A 22,951-nucleotide genomic window follows, 5' to 3' on the forward strand; every position below is an offset into this window, starting at 1 on the left:
TTTCTTTTCTTTTTTTTTATTTTAATTGAGCAAATCACTTAAATTAAAAGCAAACGAATGAAAATTGCTGATGTAATTTGATTTTTTAATAAGCCATGCAACTTTCTATGATCCCAGATTTATGATACTTGTGCGTGGCCACGCCGTGTACACTGATGATGCTCACAGTGGTCCTCAATGTGCCCAGGAAGCTTGTGTGTATGCCCAGACACATGAAAAATTAGAGGGAACATTGCTTGTGGTGTGATTCTTTATAGGGTGGTTTGACATTTAATCTGTGATATTATATTTAACTTGAGAAAATGTTAAAGTAGTATATTCAAAAGAAGGTGTAGATCAAGTAAAATTTTTGATCGGTTGTGTTTTTGTTCAGTAAAACAAGGTTAATAACAGGTGGAGGTTAAATTTCCCTGTTTTATATATATATATTTTTAAGTTTTTACTTTCAAAACCGTTTTCTCATAAGGCAGTGGGCTTTGAAGGCTTTTGACTTCCATCAAAGTCCAGCAGCAGCTGAATAGTGTTGATCAATCAGTTTCAAGTTGCCATTACAGTTGAGGATCTAGAATTATCTTGTGTGTTAACTACTGGAATGATATGCAATAACAATTAAGTGTAAGCATTATTGGAAGTTTGTAAGGAAGCAAGAAAAAAAAAGTTCATCACTGGAATAGAAAAATGTATGTCTAAAATACAAAATGTTCAATTATCAAGTTACAAAATTCACTTCATTTCCTTATCGAAAATGTTTACGTGTGGAGATTCTTGCTTTGCTTAAAAGAACATTAATGTAGAAAGTGTATGTGAATGAATATATTGTGATTAGCAGAATCACAGAATGTTGCTAAAAAAAATGCTCCACAGAAAAAGGCCGTGGTCTGCAAAAACCTGAAGACAGGATGTGAAGCCACAGCCTAACTGTTCGTATCCAAAGATGCTCACCAGTCATAAAAATTATGCTAAATAAAATCAAAAAGGTCACCAAAATTAAAGTGGCCAAAATATCAAGACTACACTTTTGTGTAGTTTTGAAGTTAAGTAACAGGATTTGTAAAGGTAAAAATATATTCTATTCAGATTACAACACTCCATTCATTTTAAATAATGTACATTGAAATAAGTTACAGACTATTGGGACATTATATATAACATTGAGCAAATATTTAAAACAGGCAATTATTTATCTAGAAATAAATATTTAACTTGTAGAGAGTGAAGTAAAACACCTTTCGAAAACGTGACCTTTTACACATTTTGCCATGTAACAAATTTCAAGTGTATTTTGTTGGGATTTTATGGTAGACAATCACAAAGTAGAAAAAAATTGGTGTTTCAAATGTTTTACAAATTTTTAAAAATCTGAAAAATGTGGCAGGAATCCCTCTCAGATATTTCTGTATACACCAGTTCCACCAGTTGCTTTTAGAGGTCAGTAAACAGTTTGTGAGTTAACGTTCCCATAATTCAACCTGAGAAAGCCTGAAGGTTAGAGAAAATTTGTGAACAAACATCAGCGTGAAAACCATGGAACACAGCAGACATGTCAGGAAGAAAGAATTAAGAATTGGAACTAAATACATGGAAAACATGTTTGAGGAAACAAAATAATAAAGAATAGGGCAGAGATTCCTCTTCCAGCCCAACAAGGAGTCTAAGCTTATAACCAGAATGTTTTAGGTCAGAGTATAACAACTAAAATCAAAGTATCTGGAAAAAATTTCAGATCTAAAAATATATTCAAGCTGAAAAATTACTTTTTAACCACTTTTAGCTCCAAAAAGCACACTAAGAAGAATATACTATTGGTATACTGGCTACTATTGGTGTAAATAACAACAATAAAACAAAACAAAAAAAAAAGTATCTGATTCTGTTCAGGTATTTTTAAAATGTTTCCATATAGAAACTAAATCCAGAAAGCCAGAACAAAAACCTGTTGCAGCAACCTTAAGAGAGCATATCAATTTTAATAAGGATTTACAAAAATGTGCATATTTTTATTGAAACAGATAAAAACTCCAGAACCAAACAAGGAGAAAGACCACCCACACAGTTCCTATGATGCAGAATTAGCATATCTGGGCTGTGATTGTGCATAGTTATGCATTAAGAGCTCCATGTTGGACACGCTCACTCTCAGTAGTCATGCGCTGTGGCTGGGAAACACAATGAAGTAGTCGCCTCAGGGATTAACGGAGGCAAAGTGATGCGGCGCTTTTACAAGGACCATGATACCTGTGGAGCACTTCTGAACACAGCGTTGCTTGGTAATGACTGTTGCAGCTTTTTTGTGTCTATTTTATGTCAGATTTTTGTTTTTCTGTTTCCCAGAATAAAAGGACTTGTGATTGAGAAAGAGCTTTTGCTCAGTTAAAGACTTACAAAAGCTGGCCGAGTCTTTTTCTCCGAGGTGCGTTTATGAGGCTCTCTCTCCATCCTCAGTGGGTCATGTCTCTGGCACTGCTTTTATGTGCAAAGTAAAGGCTTATCTCTCTTTGTGCCCTCCTCCAGCGCCTGTCATCATTGTGACATGCTGAGGGTTTCTCTGTCAACTACTGAAGAGCTTATTCTGGCTCTCAGCTGTGGATGAAGGAAGGACATGATGGCCAGGATGGAGAGATGAGGCAAACAGTTTGGGGGATTTCAGTTTAGTCTCTGCAGAGTGATCCCTCTCCACTACGAGGGATTCCTGCAATGTGGAGATGTTAACCCATAGAGATGAGGAGTTGGGTGGATTTTGATAGCAAGATCTCTGTGGTAAAGCTTTGAGGTGTGAGCTTTGGCCAGGAATTAGATTCAGTTGGGAACTTTGAGGAGTGCCTGAGGGAGTGACCCGAAGAGGCTGATTCCTGGATTACTGCATCCGCCATGACCGACTCTCATCCATCTGCCTCTGTGGGTAGTTCCAAGGGCAGCTCTCTTGTTTCCAGTGACTGGAACGTCACGGGCAGCGGCCCTTGGTTGTTGGCCTTCATGTTGACTGCCATCATCTTTATGACCATCTGTGGAAACATCCTGCTCATCTCTTTAGTGTTTGCCCACCGCTCTTTGCGCTGCACCTCCAATTGCTTCCTGGTGTCTCTGTTCTTCTCTGACCTGATGGTGGCATTGGTGGTCATGCCTCCAGCCATGCTCAACGTGCTGTGCGGGTCTTGGGTGCTGTGGCCTGCCTTTTGCCCAGTTTGGCTTTGCTTTGACGTCATGTGCTGCAGCGCATCCATCCTGAACTTGTGTGTGATTAGCCTGGACCGCTATCTCTTCATCATTTCACCACTACGCTACAAGCAGAGGATGACCCCACCCTGGGTTCTACTTCTGGTTGTTGCCGCTTGGAGTCTGGCAGCCCTGGCCTCCTTCCTTCCCATTAAGATGAACTGGCACAGTTTGGGTCATGGGGATGAATACTCGCTAATTCCTCAAGTCAGCCTTGGTAACGTCAGTTCCTTCCATGAAACGCAATACCCAGACTCCTACTTCCAGCAGTCACCAATGGGAGGTGCGTCCTTTCAGTGCCGCCTGCGGGTGACCCTGCCCTTTGCCTTGGTGGCGTCCGTGCTTACCTTCTTTTTGCCCTCCAGCACCATTTGCTTCACCTATTGCCGGATCCTTTTGGCAGCACGGAGACAAGCAAAGAGAGTTGCGGCATTGAGTCACCCTCCTGACCCTCATCCGTCCTTTGGAGAACCTTCCCGGCCTCCTTCGCCCGGTGCTGCTGCCGGGTCAGCTCAGGAAGGTGGATGTGACTGCAGTCATCAAGGACCTGCCATGTCTCAAAATGCACTGGTAAGAGAACAGAGAAACTGAAACTCTGCCAAGGTTTATACTGCATGAAGGTTTGTTGAAGTTTAAAGGAAAAGGCAACCTGACCTTACAATAGGAGCTGGTTATGTAGTGCAAATGTTTCCTAACTGAGGTTCTTGACATTTATAGAGGAAAAAAAAAAGAAAAGACAAGAAGTTGCTTGGTTGCACTGCAACCTTGAACATTTAAAAATAACTTCTTGAATAATTCTCCTTTTTTGAAATAGCTAGAGAGAAAAATGTGTACAGTTGCTTCACCCAGAGACTCACTGTGTTGCTTTTAAAGACTCTTATTTAAGTGTCACAGCTCCATCCTGTGGAAGTGGACGATTGGTTTGTCCAGCTTTGAAGGAGGTACTGAAGACGTTATTTGTTCTTTTCTGAGTTTAAAAAAAAACTGCAACACTTCTTTTTGCTGTAGAGTACCTCACTAAGAATTCAAATTGTAATTCATGTTTATGAACAATAAGACTGACTTTGAACAAGTCTCAGAAAGGTTGATTACAACTTGTATAATTGGTGCAGCTTAAATACTATAGCATAAAAATGAATAGTTGAAATAATTAGAATCAGTCAGAATTATACGAAAGACTCCCAAATAAATTATTTTCTACAATAAATATGGGTACCAGTTCTGTTGTTGATACTTTTGTTATTTTAGCTAACTGGTGTATACTTCTATGGCATGCTAGACTTGTAAGCTAATCTTTATTATTTATTCATCCATGATGGCAGCAGTAAAAGTAGATGTGAATTGTATTTGTACCTCTTTATCGTTTTTCTGTCACTCCTTGCTGTCCTTAGCTGTCTGTGACCAGTGAGCGCCGTCTTGCTCACAAGCAGGGTCGGAGGGCACTGAAGGCCAGCCTCACACTAGGAGTCCTTCTGGGACTTTTCTTCAGCGCCTGGTTACCCTTTTTTATCACAAACATGGCTCAGGTCAGTATGAGTACCTGACCACTGACTGACACAGTGGTCAGGTACTGTGTCAGCAGTACCTGACACAGTACCTGACACAGTACCTGACACAGTACCCATGCACATGCAGAACTTTAATGATTTTGCTACAAACATTTGCAACACTTTCATCTTCTGGAATGACCCTTCGTATGATTCAGTGATTCTTCTCACCAATTATTTTGCAAGCATGACAAGTATGATAAATAAATGCACTAGAAAGACAATGAAAAATCACTTGGATACTGGTCTATTTTTGTGTTGGCCAGCCTTGGCGTCACAAGCCTTGCCAAGCCAACAAGGAAATAGATTGGCATTTCAGCTCTGTATGTCTGACTTATTTAAAGTTAAGATAGCAGCCAACTAAAGGACCATTTATAATTTTCAAATTGTTGAAACAAATCATTTTGATTAGACAAACAAGGAAGTGGCATGAAATGCTCTTTGAGACAGAATAAATGTGAATATGCAGCTTAATCTAAATTAGTAATGACACTTGTTTAGTTTTTCAAGCTGATCCTGTCATTTTGATTTACCATCTGTGTCCTCTTGCCTCTCCCTCTGAGTAACATAGAGCTGCAGAGACTTGACTGTGTCTGCACTCTCCTTTCTTTCACACTCAATGTGGTGTGTGAAACACACACATCCTTCTGTCTTATTCCCACTGCCTCCTTGTCTCATCTTGATAGTATTGGAAGCTCTCCTCTAACAGCTGTCTCCTTCTTCATTGTTTCTACCTAAACCTTCAAAATCACAAGTAATCACTTGTTAAATGATATGGAACTAAGAGCTAATAAGCTGTGCTCTTGTTTCTGACAAATTTGGTTTAGAAACTGTCAGTTTTTAAAAAAAAATTAGTATGATCAACTTCAGTTTGTAACATTTTGGAACACAAATTATGGTTTCTTCTCCATGAGAAAAATGTTTTTTTTTTAATCATTTTTGTATGAATTTTTCATATCTCCTACATATTCTTTTAAGCAACTTAACATGCTATTGCTACATTGCAATGCCATAAAATCCTGTGTCTTCCTCCAGGCAGTATGTGAGTGTGTCCCACTTGCACTGTTTGACGCCATCACCTGGCTGGGCTACTGTAACAGCACCATAAACCCAATCATCTACCCACTGTTCATGAGGGACTTCAAGCGAGCTCTGGCTAAGCTCCTGCCCTGCTGTTCATCGCGGTCACCCCGGAGACCCTCGCCGGCTCTCTCCATTTCTTTGCGCAACTCAGGGGAGCCCAACATGGCCAGCAACCTGACCTCGCCTCTGGCCTCCAACCCCGCACATCCAGCAGCCACTGCCACAGACGGGGTCAACCTGCTGGACGCCGAACACGCTGGGGTCGAGTTGCCTCTGCTTCTTCCCAATCAGGTGGACAACCTGGACTGAATCACTGTGGAAGCACAACCAGTTAGTGACTGAGGAATTACACAGGGAGTACGAGCCATTGGTAAGTACTGATTCTCAGTAATATTTTATATTTGACTAAATGGAGAAAATCAGATTTAATACATGCACACAACTTCCTGAGAGTGTTTGTTGGAAGAACAGAAGAAGCAAAACATTGCTTAACATTTAGTTAAACATTTTCTCTATTAAAATTTCAACTTTCCCAGCTCTTTGTTTTGTACACATTTTTGAAAATGATGGCGTTGATCTGCTGCTCTGATTTAGATTGTATACTGCCTGTAGGTTCAGCAATGGCAGCGGAGGTCCATGTTAGTGATGTGGCTGGGCTGGATGTGTTTGTCGGTGATGTGTTTGCACTGCAGTAGGAGTGGAAGATGGCCAGCTTTTCATTATATTCCGCTGGAAGTTGCTGCGCTACCGTCGTCCTGGTCCGGATGGAAAAATGGCACCGTTTCATAAAATGGAAATGTTGTAAATGTTCAATTTTCATTGCTTCTGCTAGCATTACTGCTTTTAGTTGAATGGTTATCGTTGAAACGCTTCTCCAACTCATTCGATGATCCACTGCTCGAGTCTTTCCTCCAATTCGGGCCACCTCGCCTTATGTCTGCGGAAACTCAGCTGCATCTTCTTGACCTGTCGGAGCTCGTTTTCCAGCTTCCTCCACTTGCGAATCATCGATTCATTAATCTTAAATTCTCTTGCGGCTGCTCAATAACCATGTTCCCCCGCGTTGCTGATGGCCTTCAGTTTAAACTGTGCTTCATAAGCGTGTCTCTTTCCCATTTTCAGGGTTGTTAAAACAACAATGTTCTGCATAATGCACATCCCCATTCTGTTATATACAATCAACGGCCACACTTCCCCCTTTAACATTCTCATGGTGTTCTCTACTAAGTCTGCCTTACAACACCACACACAGGGTGCACTGCACTGTAGGGCACGCTGCACATTTTGAAGAAAATCTAAGACTTTTATGTGCGCCTTATAGTTGTGAAAATACGGTAACAATTCTTGTTCAGATCAGTTCTTTTCTCTTCACAGTGGGGGGGGTATCCATCCACCACCCACCCACCCACCCACCCACCCACACCACCCACCCACACCATCCATCCATCCATCCATCCATCCATCCATCCATCCATCCATCCATCCATCCATCATCCATCCATCCATCCATCAATTCATTCATTCATTTTCTTCCGCTTATCTGGGGTCGGGTCATGGGGTTAGCAGCTTCAGACTTCCCTCTCCCCAGCCACTTCTTCCAGGAGAACCCCAAGGTGTTCCCAGGCCAGCTGAGAGAGTCCCTCCAGCGTGCCCTAGGTCTTCCCCGGGGCCTCCTCCCAGTGGGATGTGCCCGGAACACCTCACCAGGTAGGTGTCCAGGAAGCATCCTGACACCTCAGCTGGCTCCTCTCGACGTGAAGGAGCAGCGGCTCCACTTTGAGTCCCTCTCGAATGACTGAGCTTCTCATCCTATCTCTAAGGGAGAGCCCAGCCACCCTATGAAGAAAACCCATTTCGGCCACTTGTATCTGCGAGGGGCGCTTTGGGTCATGAGCTTTTGGTCATGACCCAAAGCTCATGACAATAGATCAGGGTAGGAACGTAGATCGACCAGTAAAACGAGAGCTTTGCTTTTTGACTCACCTCTCTCTTCACCACAATGGACCGGTACAGCGCTGCGCAATCCACCTGTCGATCTCCCGCTCCATTCTTCCCCCATTCCTGAACAAGATCCCGAGATACTTGAACTCCTCCACTTAAGGCAGGACGTCCTCCCCGACCCGGAGAAGGCACTTTACCCTTTTCCGGCTCAAGACTATGGCCTCGGATTTGGAGGCACTGATCCTCATCCCAGCCGCTTCACACTTGGCTGCGAACCGCTCCAGCAAGAGCTGCAGACCACGTCCTGATGAATCCAACAGGACCACATCATCCGCAAAAAGCAGAGATACAATCCTAAGGCTACTAAAACGGATCCCCTCAATACCTCGGCTGCGCCTAGAAATTCTGCCCATGAAAGTAATGAACAGAATCTGTGACAAAGGGCAGGCCTGGCGGAGTCCAACCTCACCGGAAACAATCCCGACTTCTTGGCGGCAATGCAGACTAGACTCCGACACCTGACAGCCCGTATCAAAGGGCCCGGTACCCCACACTCCCAGAGAACCACCCACAGGGCACGGTCGAACGCTTTCTCCAAGTCGAGGTCAGCAGCACACCATCCCCACTATAAACAGTGTTAGTGCTGCACTGCTTCCACCTCCTGAGATGCCGGTTGGTGGACCAGAATCGCCCTGAAGCTGTGCAGAAGTCTTTTCCCTTAGCTTCTCCAAACTCCTCCCACACCCGAGTTTTCACCTCAGCAACCACCCAAGCCACATACCGCTTCACCCGCCAATCAATCAATCAATCAATCAATCAATCAATCAATCAATCAATCAATCAATCAATCAATCAATCAATCAATCAATCAATCAAATTTTATTTGTATAGCACATTTCAGCTACAAGGCATTTCAAAGTGCTTTACATCATAAACGCAAAACACAAAGGCATGCAACATAGAATAAAATACCAAAGGTTTTTATTTATTTATTTATTTTTTTTCCTTCCCCTTTCCCTCCCTTTTCCTTCCCTTTCTTCGCCCTTCCCTTTGTCACGGAATTTAAGCGCCTGTTACCGCCGGACTCCGCCATCCGTTTAAACACGGGTATTTGCCGGGCCCCGTTGCCCACAACAGGAAAAGGTCTCAACCTTTTGACACGGAATTTAAGCGCCTGTTACCGCCGGACTCCGCCATCCGTTTAACCACGGGTATTCGCCGGGCCCCGTTGCCCACAACAGGAAAAGGTACCCATCAGCTGCTTCCAGAGTCCCAGAGGCCAAAAGGCCTGATAGGACTCCTTCTTCAGCCTGACAGGCATCCCTCACCGAAGGGATGCTGGGGGTTCGAGGGTTGCTGCCGCAACAGGCACAGACAACCTTGTGGCCACAGCTCTGGTGACCCGCCTTGACAATGGAGGCATGAAACATGGTCCACTCAGACTCAATGTCCCCCAACTCCCCCGAGATGTGTTCGAAGCTCTGCCAGAGGTGGGAGTTAAAGCTCCCTCTCACAGGGGATCCCGCCAGACGTTCCCAGCAGACCCCCACAACACATTTGGGCCTGCCAGGTCTGACCGGAATCCTCCCCCTCCACCGGAGCCAACTCACCACCACGTAGTGGTCAGTGGACAACTCCGCACCTTTCTTCACCCGAGTGTCCAAGACATACGGCCGCAGATCCGATGAAATGATGACAAAATCGATCATCGAAGTACAGCCTAGGGTGTCCTGGTGCCAAGTGCACATATGGACACCCTTATGCCTAAACATGGTGTACGTTATAGACAATCCTTGATGAGCACAGAAGTTCAACAACAAAACACCACTCAAGTTCAGATCAGGGGGAGAGTTCCTCCCAACCACACCCCTCTAGGTGTCACTGTCATTGCCCACATGAGCGTTGAAGTCCCTCAGCAGAACGAGGGAGTCCCCAGGAGGGGCACTCTTCAGTATCCCCTCTAAGAACTCCAAGAAGTGTGGGTAATCTGAACTGTTGTTCGGCCCATAAGCACAAACAACGGTCAGAACCCATCCTCCTACCCGTTGGCGGAGCGGGACGGGGGACCGCTCATCCACCGGTGTAAACCCCACCGTACAGACGCCGAGATGGGGAGCAACAAATATGCCCACTCATGCCCGACGCCTCTCACCGCTGGCAACTCCGGAGTGGAAGTACGTCTAGCCCCTCTCAAGGAGACTGGTTCCAGAACCAGAGCCACACACTCGAGGTTAGACCAACTATTTCTCCTTGGGCTGCCACCTTATCGTGGTGGAAGGGTTTGAGTGCCTCAATGATCCTAGGAGCTATGATGTTTGTGGCTTTATGCCCCTGGAAGGGTCACCCAAGACAAAAAGGTCCTAGGTGAGGGACAAAACAAAGTGCAGCCTGAAGACCCCAATGATGAAGAAGACCTTTGGATTCCGTGTTCCCTTGCCCGGACCCGGGTCACTGGGGCCCCATTCTGGAGCCAGGCCTAGAGGTGGGGCACGATGGTGAGCGCCTGGTGGCCGGGGTTTTACCCATGGAGCCCGGCCAGGCTCATCCCGAAAAGGAGACATAGGTCCCCCCTCCCATGGGCACATCACCTGTGAGCAATGTTCCCTCTAATTTTTCATGTGTCTGGGCATACACACAAGCTTCCTGGGCACATTGAGGACCACTGTGAGCATCATCAGTGTACACGGCGTGGCCACGCACAAGTATCATAAATCTGGGATCATAGAAAGTTGCATGGCTTATTAAAAAAATCAAATTACATCAGCAATTTTCATTCGTTTGCTTTTAATTTAAGTGATTTGCTCAATTAAAATAAAAAAAAAGAAAAGAAAACATTGCTGTTCATGAGATGCATGCTATAAGTAAGAGTCCTGCTTCAGCCAGGGTGAGAAATGAGACATTACACCTTTCAGACATAAATGTTTGTTCATATTAAAACATTCACATTTTGCACAATGAAATGTTTTCTGTAGCTTGTGATGCAGTATAAATTCTTGTAAAATATTTAATTAGTTTTTTTCACGTCTGCCCTTCTCACGTCTTCTCACTTCTCCAGTGGTTATACACTTAGCCCAGGTTGATGGGTCAGTCTGCTTCTTGCTTTATGTACTTGAATTCAGCATATTGACTGTTAATGGCCTCCATAATCTGTGGGTGGAGAATGGCCTCATACTTCTTTGCCAGTACAAATGTCTGCTTATCCTAGTCAAAAGTCTGAACTCAACATTTCATATCAAATGCAGACCATTCCTTTCATTTGATTTGATTCCATTTGATCTTAGAAGAAGTGCATTTCTTTTTTTTACTTTGGCTTGGTGAGTGGATGTCCCACGTAAACATGATAAGGTGATGACTTTCACGTTTCTTAACTCTACCGCACTATTCTCACCTGCACGGCGCATATGACCAAGGCACGTAACCCACGTACACACAGCCAATCAGCATTCGCTGATTGGCTGCGTAGCGAAAGTGAACCGTACCGTATCATTGGCTGGATTCCTGTCACTCACTGAGTTCGATCGCAAAGTAGTACGGAAAATTTTTTTTATTGGTCCATAGTCAAAACTGATGTCTGAGCTCAATGTCCACTTTACGTTGGACTTTATTTTATGCGCTACATAGATTTTCTTGTGCGTTGAGAATATGTGAGCAGTGCGCGATTGCGCAGGCGCGCAGCTTAAAGGGTACATTGCCTGTGAGAGGGGCCAAAGGGGTCGGGTGCGAAGTCAGATGGGTGGCGGCCAAGGGAGGTGGCCCTGGCAGTCCGATCCTCGGTTGCAGAAGCTGGCTTTTGGGAGGGTAGTTGTTTATAGTGCAAACAATGTCCAGTAAGCTTCTTAGCGTCCAACTGGAACATTAAGTCAGTTGTGTAGAAATAAAAACCTCAACAGAGGCCACACCTCCAGGAAGTAATTATTTACCTGAGGGTGCAGACCCTCTGGACAGAGCAATGCATTGAACTTTTACCAAACTAACATATAGTGGTTTGCAAAAGTATTCACATACCTTGAACTTTTAATATTTCAGTATATTTCATTGGGGTCACCTCTCTGCTGTTCTAAGCAATGAAATTAGAGGATGTAGCGTCGTTAGGGGAAACATTGTTTAAAACAGAGACTCCGTCGTTTGGTTCCGTCTCATTCAGCGAATCTAGCAGATCTGTGATGTCAGGAATGTCCCAGCCATCGGCCATGTCCTCTGTCTCGTACCTCCAGTCTGCGTTCTCTTGTGACAATGTTTTGTCTTTCTTAGCAGGATTTTGAGTCTTGCTCACTCGATGCTGCTCTTTTGCCCGGTCCAGATTGTCCACGGTCTTCTGAGCGGCTCTTACAGACTGAGGAAGAACAAATGAAGCTCCTGCTACTTCTCTGGTGGGAACTCCCACTGCCACCAAGATGGTGTCCATCTGACGCATGTAGTCCAAGTGGCCTTTCACCTGGCAGACATCATGCATATGTTTTCTTAGTTTTGACTTTGGCACAAATTATTGACATGCATATGCAGCTGAAACCAGATACGTACACAAACTGTTTAAAAAGTCAGGTTTTTATCATACTCTGCCAAAGTGTGGCGAGGTGTTATTTGTGGTCCTTAAAAGGATTTTATTCGGCCCCCAGCGGCAAGTCACAAATGGTAAAAATTTGACCAAAAACTCAGAAAACAATTGATGACCAAATAAAAAAATCACAGTAAACTATTTTGTATTTTTAATTTAATAAATTTTGTGGCCCACTAGTCATTTAAATTTGCCAGTTTTGCCCCGGTCCAAAAAGTTTGGACAGGGCGTGGTTCGGCCACACCCGGCGTGGTTCGGCCACATTCAGCGTGGTTCAGCCACACCCGGCGTGGTTCGGCCACATCCGGTTACAATCAGATTTACAATCTGATTAGTTTCCTAACTAACCTTGGGTTAGTTTACTAAACTAAACTAACCTGTTTAGCTTAGTCATTGTTATATCATGATTTCTACTTTTGATCCCAGAATAGAGTTTATTTATATTATTTATAAGGTTAATTAAATGTGTGGTATTTATGCTGGGTTCAAACCAATCAGACTAATATTTGGTGAAACTTTTTCATGAAGCTGCTGTCACACTGTTTCTGTTCAATGTTTGTACAAATGTGTCGTCTGTGGGTGTAAAAGTAAAGAAAGAAAATGGATTTTTATCAGTCCTGTGACGTATATGAAGTATGAGTTTAAATTTTGATCTCCTGTTTTGCATTGTCTGTTTTGGGTGTTGTATTGCATAAAGACAGAATAAGCTGCTGTATTGTTGAGTTCTGTCCTTATTTAATCATCTGGGGATGAACATGTAATTCTCTGTGCTCAGTGTATAAAAGGTCAAAACTATTAGTTGTACAGTTTTATTTCTTATATATAAATGTTAAAGTCTTGACACTCATCATGTCATGTTTGGTTCAAACCAATAGATTAATGTTTGTTAGAACTCCATGAACAGTCTCTCTTTTTTTTATTAAAACTGCTCTCACTGTTTCTCTGACATGCAAGATGCCTCATCTAAAGACACACTTCAATCTAAAAATGAAGTGAGTTATGATTAGTTAATAATCTAATGATAAAACTCTCAGGTAGTCTAAAAATGTTTCATTAAATAAAAGAGAAATTATGTCAGACTGTTATGTAATTTGAGCACTGTTTTCCTTTTAGCTATTCTCCCGGCATGAGGGCTTACCACAGATGAGAGATCCACATTAATTATGCGGCGGTCCTGGATGTTGATTGGGTGCAGTCCAGCGACAGACAGCTGTGCAGCTGAGCTTCGGTACAGGAACCCCAGGAGCCAGTCGCCTCTGACAGGCGGAGGATTCAGAAAGTCATTTACTGATCCACTGCCACAGATTTTTAGTAGAAAAAAACTCCTACAAACAGTGACTATAAAAACAGTAGACATCTTGGGCCTCATGTGTAAAAGAATGCACAGTTTTCACACTAAAACTTGGCATACGGACAGACTTAGCAAAGTGTGGCACACAAAAAAATTTGGATGTATAAAGCCGTGCGCATGTATAAATCTATAAATCCCAATTTGCGGGAAATTGAGCACAGCTGCTGGTCTGCCCTGACTCCTCCCATAAATACAAATGTAGATTAGTATAAACACCCGGAAGTCAGCCACCACGTGAAGCTATAACCATAGCAATGACCCTTGCTTGCAGCATTATAAGTACTTATGATAACAATAATATATTTTTATTTAAAATGTGCTTTCAGGGCACCTGAGGCCACTTCACAAAAAATAAAAATAATAATTTTGAAAGAAAAAATTCCAGATAAAATAAATTAATCACAGAGCTGCCAAATATTTTATTATATTTACCAAACATTAGAAATATGTTATGAAAAGCAAACCAAAATGAACTGCCAAAGATTTGAAGAATCAAATGTCAAAAGACATCAGATTAAAAAATAAATGAAAAAAATCAATGGAAGATGGATTCAATAATTTAACAACAATCAGGTTTCGAGAAACACATTGAATCATTTTATTTAATCGCTTTTTCAGCACGCAAGCATTTTTTTAAACTAAGGACAGAAGTGCAAATGCCTGTTTGAAAAGCAGAGCAAAGACAGACAGCATGTCAGAGGGTCCTGTACGGTGAGTGAGGAATGTGGATGTTTAACCTAAATAGAGAAGTCATGTGCACAATTTGTGCACATGACATTTACAGAATAGAGGTGTTTTCTGTCAATAAAGGCGCATTCTCAAAGTAAATGACTGCATTTGCACTGATAACGCACGGATGCTCTTTAAGTTTAGCGTAGAGCTCCAGGATGATTAGTCTAGATTAATCTAAATGATAATAAACCATCATCAACAATTCCCAGCAGATCGATATATGATCACTCACTCCCTCTGAAACCTTCCATTGACAAAAAACAGAACTAAAAAAGATAGCAGTCAAGTGCTCCACAATTATGCGGCTCACCTTTGGGCAGATACTAATACACCTGTGATCACATGCTCACTTTAAACATAATCAAACTTGTTTGCAGTTAATCTTTGTTAGAGAGAATTAACTTTACCCCGCAAGAAGCATTTCATGTGCTTTGACGCAAAAACTGAGGAAAAGCACTATTTACATTCGAGTGAGGTTTTCACATCCTTTTATTTTTATTTTCTTCATTTTGTGTGCGTGTTAGGTTATTGTCTGAGGATAAATGTTCAGTTTCATCATTTAAGTTTAAACAATAAAATATTAAAATCATGAAAAAACATCAGGTTTGATGCTTCTTGGTCCAAATAACAGTGAATGTAGTCAGATTTCAGTGTATTTAGGTGAGTTTTGGTGCTTGTAGTTTGATATTATATGGCACTGCACATTTTCTGTGTGTATAAGAGGTTCCTAATCATTAGACATCATGAGTTTACCTGCAGTAGCCGTTGACTATTCTTCCTGCCACCACCCTGACCAATCTCTCCCAGGACTTCTCAGAGCCGTCAACAGGAGCCCCGAGGAGGACCACATCCTCTACCACTCCTTCACTACCTGAGAATTGTAGAAATGCTCTGCTTTTACCTGTGCTTCCACTTTAAACAGTAGCACTGCAGTTGATCAAATGACATATCCTTATACGGTACCTTCATCATTAGCAAGCTCCTGCAGACAGTAGTAGATGACTCGGGCTCCAAGACTGAAACCTATGAGGCTGACGGGCCGCTTCCCCTTTAAATACAGCCAGAAAAGACAGTTTCATTCTCAAAGTAATTATTTTATATGAACAATTCATGAGTATTTTTATCTAAGTATTTTTATCTAATAAATGACAAACTCAATGGAAGATAGAGGCAGTAATTTAACAACAATCAGGTTTCGAGAAACAAATTGAATAATTTTATTTAATCGCTTTTTCAGCACTTAAGCATTTTTTAAATCTAAGGACAGAAACAGCAATGTTAAATTTGCCAACTAAAACAATTATATCACAGGTGTGCAACAGCTTAGACTGAGCCCTGAGAGGATGACGGCCCTACCTGCTGCCTGCTCCTCAGCACCTGAGCCAGATGTTTGCCCACCTCAGCCGAGCGGTTCAGAGAAACACACCAGGGGTTGTCGATGACGCTGGCCGCCGCTAGCAAAGATGCAGGCAACGTCAGAGCCGTCATAATGCCTTGACGAAGAGACAGTCACAAATATGTTCAAATGGATCTAGGACCAAATCAGGAACAGGTTTTCTTCTGAACTGACTGGAGATCTGGCAATACCTGAGAGCACGGTGTACTTCAGGGCTTCCTGAGCCACCATGCTGACCAACCCATCCAGTAGAGAGGTCATGGCGGAGCCCAGGTCCCGGAGGAAGCGTGACTCCCACACCAGGCAGTATTGCTCGCCACACTCCCCAAGGCTGGACCACGGGGCCTGGAACGAACCTGAACGCAGCAGGTTCAGGTTGGCTTAAGGGAATGTCTGAGTGGCTCTTCAGTGCTGAGTGTTTTTGAAGCCATTGTGTGAGAAAGGACAATTAGCTTGTGACTGAGTGCTTTGTAGTGTAAGAGCTGCTTGCTTTTATGTAAGAGAGGAATTTATTCAGTGTTTTCTGCTTAGTTACACATAAATAATAGCTGTTGATGCAGTTCACAAACATTTTGTGCATTTAATGCCTCTATTATTAATGCAAAATCTTTCTTCTTGGAACTTTCTAGAACAATGTAATCGACAACAATGAGCTTTTAAGATCAAGGTAAAATGAATCAATAAAAAAAACATGAAAGTCCATGTGTTTCTGTTCACTTCCTGTAATTATTTGTTGTCCTACTGTATTAAAGTTTAAATATGAAAGATGGATCAATGTTACTGAATATCTGGTGAGGATAATCAACAGTATTTAACATTTTTAAGTTACTCAGTCAGTTTTTATTATATTTTGTACTGAGCAAATACCAGGAGTGAAACGATTAATCAGACTAATTATGATGAATTCATTTATGAAATAATTGTCACGTAATTTAATAATTAATTAATCATTAACTGGAGCATACAGCTTCAAAAAAGGCCAAGTGCTGAAAGAACTTCATCAGCAGAAATTAAGCCAGAACCTTACAAAAGTATACATTTCAAATTAAAAGAAAAACCTGTCTGTAAATATGTTCCACCAAAAACTCCTCAAACGGTATAGTTTAGCTTCACTTTGTTTAAATTCTGTACAAAAAAAACTAACAAAAGGAACTGAATTATGTGTTCATTTTTATCTTTTAGTCCATTTCTAATATTAAAAAAATAAAAAACCTGCAGAATGTGCCAGTTTTTATCTGATTAATTGAATAATCAGCAGAATACTTTTTAAAAAAAATCTAACTAAACTAAACTAATTGTTACTATATTAAGAGTTGTGCTTTAAGAGTTGTGCTTTAATAGACATCTCACTTTCATCAAGCTGATCAATAAACGGTCACATCAAAGAACTGGACCTCAAAATGAATCACAAAGGTCCAAATAAAGAAATCCAAAGAAACTGCTGAAAAACAAAATGCTTTCTTTAAAACATCAGAAGAAAGTCTGGCTTTTATAAAATAAAAACTTAAACATATGAGCGGGGTTAGTAAGCATCAACAGTACTGCAGTCTGGCTCTAATCTGTAAAGATGTGAAGTGGAGACTGACGGAAAATCAAACTTGACTGGAGGCTCACTCACTGTATTTCCCACTGGAGAGCCAACCGGTCACAGCTATGGTCAGGTGCAGATGCTTTCCAGAGCTCATTGGTCGAAATTCAAACTCTTCTATGGCCCCAATACACTTATTCATTTTATATCCTGCAGAGAGGACACGTGGAAATAAGGATAGAAACTAATATAAATCATGCTGAAGATGGAAAAAGCGAGACAAGCCCAATCAGTTACCAGTCAGTCCAGCTCCAGCAGCTCCAAACAGAGAGGCCATTATAGCAATACCAGCGGCTGAGCCCAGAGCTGCGGCCCCACCGGCCCCCAGCACAGAGCCGGCCCCAGCTGCCAACAGCGGAGCCGCTAGTCCACCTGTCACGCCTGGATGAAAAAGTTTCACAAAACATCAGCTTTATTTTCCTGTAAGCCTGGTTACTTCTCTGAAGAACAGAAGTAATCACCGATCATGGTCCCTCCCGCCACGGTGGCCAAGCCAATCAGTAGGTAGCGTCTCAGCTTTCGTCCTCGTTCTCTCCTCCTGCGGCGGCATGACTCCTCTCTGGTTGGAATCAGACAGACGAGCTGTGTGAGTTAAAGCAAACCAGGTGGCTCCTGTAGTCTCCGAGATAACATCTCCCTGAGATGCTATCTCAGTGCTATCTTACTGCCATCAGAAATAAATATGATGTGTGGATGTGTGTTTGCAAATGAAAACAGCTTTGAGTGGAATGTTTCTGTGAAACTTACTCGCTCTCCTCTCCTGCCTCCCTCAGCATCTCTCCCAGTGTCTCCTCAAGCTCTTCCAGCTGCTGAGGAGACACTCGCAGCAAACAGCTCACATGACGGATCAGGACTCTCGCTCTGGCATCATATTGACCTGACAGGCAGAAGTCATTCGTTTAAAGATATTAAAAAAAAATAAAATACAATACTGTCAACATGATGTTTTATCTGATCCTTACCATCTTTGACAGACAAAGACACCAGATCCTGGAGAGGAAAGACAGAGCTGGTAAGAACAGATGGAGGGATGAATGCAACCGCCATCTGTTCTCTGCTTGCAATAAACAATGCAATTGATTGCATAATAAAATAATAATAAAAAATAAAAACTCAATCATTTCCATTTGCGTGATTTGTTGTCTTCCTTTTTTATCTCTTTCTACCAAAAGTTAAATGTTTCAGTCTGCTGTTTTGGTCTCAACTACAATCTGTTCCTTTAGTTCAGTCTCAGCTTTCGTCCTTGTTCTTTCCTCCAGTGGCGGAATGACTCCTCTCTGGTTGGAATCAGACAGACGAGTTGCGTGAGTTAAAGGAAACCAGGCAGCTTCCGTAGTCTCCATTTTATTTGTTATTTCTGTTGTTTAGTTTATTTATTTTGGATATTTAAAATGTTTTCCACTTCCAGTGTTAAATATTCTTTACAAATTAAAGTTTTTTGATATTTGAAAGGGTGTTCTAGGATTGTTTTGTACCATTTGATTAGTTGAAAATGATCTCAAAACGACATAATTTATTGCAGTCATTTATTTGTTTTTCTTTGGTTGTAGTGGCCTTTATTTGAAAGTGCTAAGACAGGAAAGGGGGCAATGAGAGAAGTGGGAAGGCATGCAGCAAGGGTTACCAGGCCAGAAATCAAACCTGTGGCGGCCACATCAATGACTAACATCTCATTATGAGGGTTGTGCTTAACCCCTGCGCCACCACAGCATTCCCCTATTGCAGTAATTTCTGGGACAGTTTATCATCCAGCTAAATTCATCATCATGACAGACCTGTTAACAGAGCAAAAAGACTGGAGACTGTGAAGTAGATTTTTTTTAAAGAGAAAATGTTTGATTTGCATCATACAGTGTTCATTTATTTATTGCATAAATGTAATTGTATCACAGTCAAGATGTTTTTCCGTGCAGCTGCAGAGGGTGTACGAACTAACTGAACTAACTGAAGATGTGTCTGCAGAAGGTTTCCAGACGGGACGTCTGGGAACTTGCTGTTTTTCCCGTGCCCTTCCCTACATGGAGATAGAGTGTTTAGTTTTTGCATCCTGCAGACATGATAGTGAATGAGCGTAAAATGTTTAACTGTTCCTTCTGTCTGTTTTCCTTTGTTTGGTCCTTGAAGATTAAATCTCCGCCTCTGAGAGAGAGGTGAATAAAGCAACTATGTAACTCTGAGTTTGTTAGAGCAGATTTTGATTTTCGCTTAATGCAGTGTATTTTTTGCTCTCCGTCTGCAGATGTATTAAAATTGTTTTTGCTCCCTGAATTTGGACTAGATCTTAGTCTCTGAATTGTGCAACTTCACAAGACCTTCACCAGTTTAAAGATATTTTTTTTAAAAGTAGACTCTATGAGGTCTGTAGCGATCCATCAGATTAATCGAGTATTGAAATTATTGTTGACTAATTTATTAATTAATAAATTGTTAATTGGATTCCTTAGAATCAAAAGGATTACCGATTAAGCCAAAACTGCACAATTTTTTTTCTATTTAAGAGAAAGAACTGTAAGGTGTTCTTCCCAAAATGTCTCAAGTTGAAGTTTTAGCTTCCGTCGGTTCAAATTCTGTGAAATAAAATCTCTTATTTAGCAGCTTTGGTGTCTGCTAATCATCAAATCAGCCCTGCACTGTACAGATGCTGAGTGAAGCAGAAATCACTGAGCTTTTTGATGTTAGGAGAATTGTTTTAGCTGCAGATCCATCCAGTTGCTACAAATGATCAACTATACGCTAAAGGAAAACTGTTATTGCATTTTAAGCAATAAATCCTTTTTTTCTTATTTCAAAAAGCAATAAAATTATTTGTCTATTTGAATTTTTTATGTATTTCTAATGTTGTATAAAAGAATCTTAAATGAAAGGTCTACAGAATGTGCTAATTTTTTACATAATTAATAATCAGATAACTAAAATAACCGTTACTTGTAGCCATGGTGTCCATCGCTGAGGCTGATTAACACAATGTTTTTATTACATTATTAATCAGCTGCTGTGTTTGTGCTAATTTTCAGAAACCTTGCCTTTTTTTTACATAAATTGATTGTTTTTGGGTCATATTATTATAGCAGCAGAAGGAATAACTGTTTCTTTTTGTTTTAGAATAAAAGCAATGAACAGTTATTACACATTTTTTGTTGTATTTTTTGTTGTATTTTTAAAATCAAGTCATCTATTACCAAAGTCTGCCAAGGAAGAGCATTGATTAAAAAAACATCTAAATAATTGGAACTGTGACCAACAAAGCTGGACGAACAGCCAAGTTTCTGCTGCCAACACATAAACTGAGCAGAACTGTAAGAAGTCTTTAAATACCGCAGAAACTATTGCAGAAATGCTTTTCCACTGTGAGATTCTTTCATTATAGCAAAGGATTCTTACTTATTTGAAAGTCAAGCACCTGTATGATGGGCGTGGCTCCTGCTGCCACCAGCAGATCTGCCTGTAGAATGGAGAGGAAGGTGTCTGTGCCCTCATAGCCCAGTCCAGACAGGAAAGCCCCCATGACTGGCATCACCGACTGGTCCAGACCCAGCCATTGGACCAAGTCCTGCAGGTACTGCTCCCTAAACGCACTACAGATAAAGAAGAAACTCTCATTTCAGTAAACAGGACTGTCATGCTCAGATAGCATCTCTTCCCCACCTGTTTTCAGACGCAGAAAACAGCTGGCCCAAGGAAACGGCACACAAAGCAGCAAAAGCGAAGCGGCTCTGTTCGGTCAGCTGGCGACTGGTCATTTTCTCCAGCTCATGATCTGTTGTTGCTGCTGCTGCTGCTCCTCCAGGGTCTGAGAAGAGAAACTGGCTCATGAAAAACTGCAACAGCAGACATGAGAGAAAACACACACATCACCCTACATACTCTATCCACTATGGAGGATGATGTAAGAGTAGCTGTATCTATACTGAGGTTACATTGCAAACTATGTTCTACATGGATAACTTCACTTTGCTGAATTTCTTCAGGGTTGTTAGAGTAAAGGGGGTATCCATCCATCCATAGATAAAGATGATATCAAAAAAAACAAAAACTATAAATTTTCCTTTAAAGCACTTCTTTATGGTTTATCTATTTGCATAGAAAATTATTTATAGTTTGGTGGCTAGCTTCTCAGCGTTGGTATTAAAAATGTAATTGAACTGAGCTGCCTGAGTTATGAATGCAGCCTATTTTATATTGTTTTGTTCTCATAAAGCAATAACTAGAGTACAGTCTAACTTTGTACTTCATCTGTTTTCTGATGAGCTGACCTGAATTCAACAGACTCAAGCTGCTAAAAAGCGATACACATATTCATCTTCAATAGATAACATTTTCAATGTTATCTATTTTCCGGTTTTAAAACTTGTAAATTTTAGCGAAGGTAAAACAGCATTAGCTGAGACTGCTGTCTTATCTTGTCTTTCCTTAATAATTAAATAAGCTAACGGTACTTGGTGAAACACAGTTTACTTCCTTATTTTAACACTATGTTCATGAAAACAGTAAAGGCATTCAGCTGTACCTGGTGGGAAGTTGGCGTTGCTTTGTTTTTCCTCCATGATGGTAGCTGTCACAACTCTGAAGACCGGACTTTTGTTGCATTCACGTTTCCACTCCGAGCTCGTACATTACAGCTTTCACGACACCCACTCAGGCTACTGTAGAGGTAGGAAGAAAAACAGGTGATTTCAGTAAATGTTTTTGCTTTAATTGTGTAGTTAGGGTGCTATTCTAAGCTCCATCATGAAAATGCTGAAAGGAAAACTAAAATTAGAAACGTTAGGTTCATATATTATTTCGAGAATATATTTTTGCACAGGTAAGTTCAAATATAACTGATACAATACAACCACGAGCGTTGACAATACTAGATGTTAATAGGTGAAACAATCTTTTAAGGTTAGCAAATAAAATATTTACCACCATCCAGAAATGCACCGCAACCTTGTCAAGTTAAAAGTGACGTAACTTCCACGTACTCTCGAACAAGGGTAGAAGTTTTCTCACGATAATAGCCCTAAAATATAATAAACCATATGTCTGTTATAATAATATTGTTGCATTGAGGAATAAATATTAGTTATCTACCATTGATTCCCAAAGTAAAGCAGTCGGCAGCACTACGGTGAGTAACCTACCACAATTTGGAGAGAAACAAATGAAAGGCAGCTATCAGTGTTATCCGTCTGTGGCCAGTAGGTGTAAGTGTAGCTTATTTTATTCTTTCATAACACTCTTCCCTCGGTCATTATGTTTGTTAATTTTCCCTCTACTTTTACTAAACTCATAATGGTGAAAATGTATTCGCCAGATATATTTAAATATTTCTTGCTCAGAGTGGTTTGTCGAGTGAAAAGGCTTTCCGTTTTCATGAGACGCTTTGATGGTGATATATATGACAGATTTCCTGCCAAGCAGTGAAGAAATCTGCTACAGTTAAGCACATTGGTGTCACTGGAATAGATCCAGCCTTTGGATATTTATGCGGCACTGTTTATTTTTGCACGTTTAATGATACAAGGATTCAAGAAGTTTATGGATGTCAAAGAATAAATATGAT

At 41.3% G+C, this 22,951-nt stretch overlaps 2 protein-coding genes across 5 annotated transcripts; one reads left to right on the top strand and one right to left on the bottom strand.

Annotated features, from left to right (window-relative positions):
• Positions 1-340: 340 nt before the first annotated feature.
• htr6 (5-hydroxytryptamine (serotonin) receptor 6) lies at positions 341-13,054 on the top strand. Its single transcript, XM_055048446.1, has 4 exons — positions 341-3,783; positions 4,605-4,739; positions 5,796-6,213; positions 12,085-13,054. The coding sequence occupies exons 1-3, from the start codon at positions 2,869-2,871 to the stop codon at positions 6,150-6,152; spliced, it is 1,407 nt and encodes a 468-aa protein (XP_054904421.1). The 5' UTR covers positions 341-2,868; the 3' UTR covers positions 6,153-6,213; positions 12,085-13,054.
• On the bottom strand, positions 10,965-22,624 carry tmco4 (transmembrane and coiled-coil domains 4). Of its 4 annotated transcripts, none has more exons than XM_055048443.1 (16): positions 22,530-22,624; positions 22,312-22,408; positions 21,914-22,046; positions 21,052-21,196; positions 20,807-20,981; positions 18,369-18,396; positions 18,154-18,283; positions 17,868-17,965; positions 17,644-17,787; positions 17,437-17,556; positions 16,010-16,174; positions 15,779-15,915; positions 15,386-15,470; positions 15,176-15,293; positions 13,478-13,595; positions 10,965-12,219 (listed from the first exon to the last, which is right to left on the bottom strand). In XM_055048443.1, the coding sequence occupies exons 3-16, from the start codon at positions 21,948-21,950 to the stop codon at positions 11,842-11,844; spliced, it is 1,878 nt and encodes a 625-aa protein (XP_054904418.1). In that variant the 5' UTR covers positions 21,951-22,046; positions 22,312-22,408; positions 22,530-22,624; the 3' UTR covers positions 10,965-11,841. The 4 variants fall into 4 exon arrangements, with proteins under 4 accessions (XP_054904418.1, XP_054904416.1, XP_054904417.1 ...); XM_055048441.1 differs by having other exon boundaries at positions 21,914-22,049; XM_055048442.1 differs by lacking the exon at positions 22,530-22,624 and adding an exon at positions 22,480-22,502 and having other exon boundaries at positions 21,914-22,049.
• Positions 22,625-22,951: the final 327 nt, after the last annotated feature.

This window comes from Poeciliopsis prolifica, unplaced genomic scaffold (assembly GCF_027474105.1).
Source record: "Poeciliopsis prolifica strain line A6 unplaced genomic scaffold, Auburn_PproV2 SCAFFOLD027, whole genome shotgun sequence".
Lineage (NCBI taxonomy): Eukaryota > Metazoa > Chordata > Actinopteri > Cyprinodontiformes > Poeciliidae > Poeciliopsis > Poeciliopsis prolifica.

Bases quoted from the DNA above. Each gene is read 5' to 3' on its own strand.
- htr6 (XM_055048446.1), top strand. From the start codon at position 2,869: ATGACCGACTCTCATCCATCTGCCTCTGTGGGTAGTTCCAAGGGCAGC. The intron at 3,784-4,604 runs GTAAGAGAACAG...TGCTGTCCTTAG, and splicing joins CCATGTCTCAAAATGCACTG to CTGTCTGTGACCAGTGAGCG. The intron at 4,740-5,795 runs GTCAGTATGAGT...GTCTTCCTCCAG, and splicing joins TTATCACAAACATGGCTCAG to GCAGTATGTGAGTGTGTCCC.
- tmco4 (XM_055048443.1), bottom strand. From the start codon at position 21,950: ATGGAGGAAAAACAAAGCAACGCCAACTTCCCACCAG. The intron at 17,788-17,867 runs GTGATTACTTCT...TTTTTCATCCAG, and splicing joins GGCGGGAGGGACCATGATCG to GCGTGACAGGTGGACTAGCG. The intron at 15,471-15,778 runs GTAGGGCCGTCA...CTGTATTTAAAG, and splicing joins TGCTGAGGAGCAGGCAGCAG to GGGAAGCGGCCCGTCAGCCT.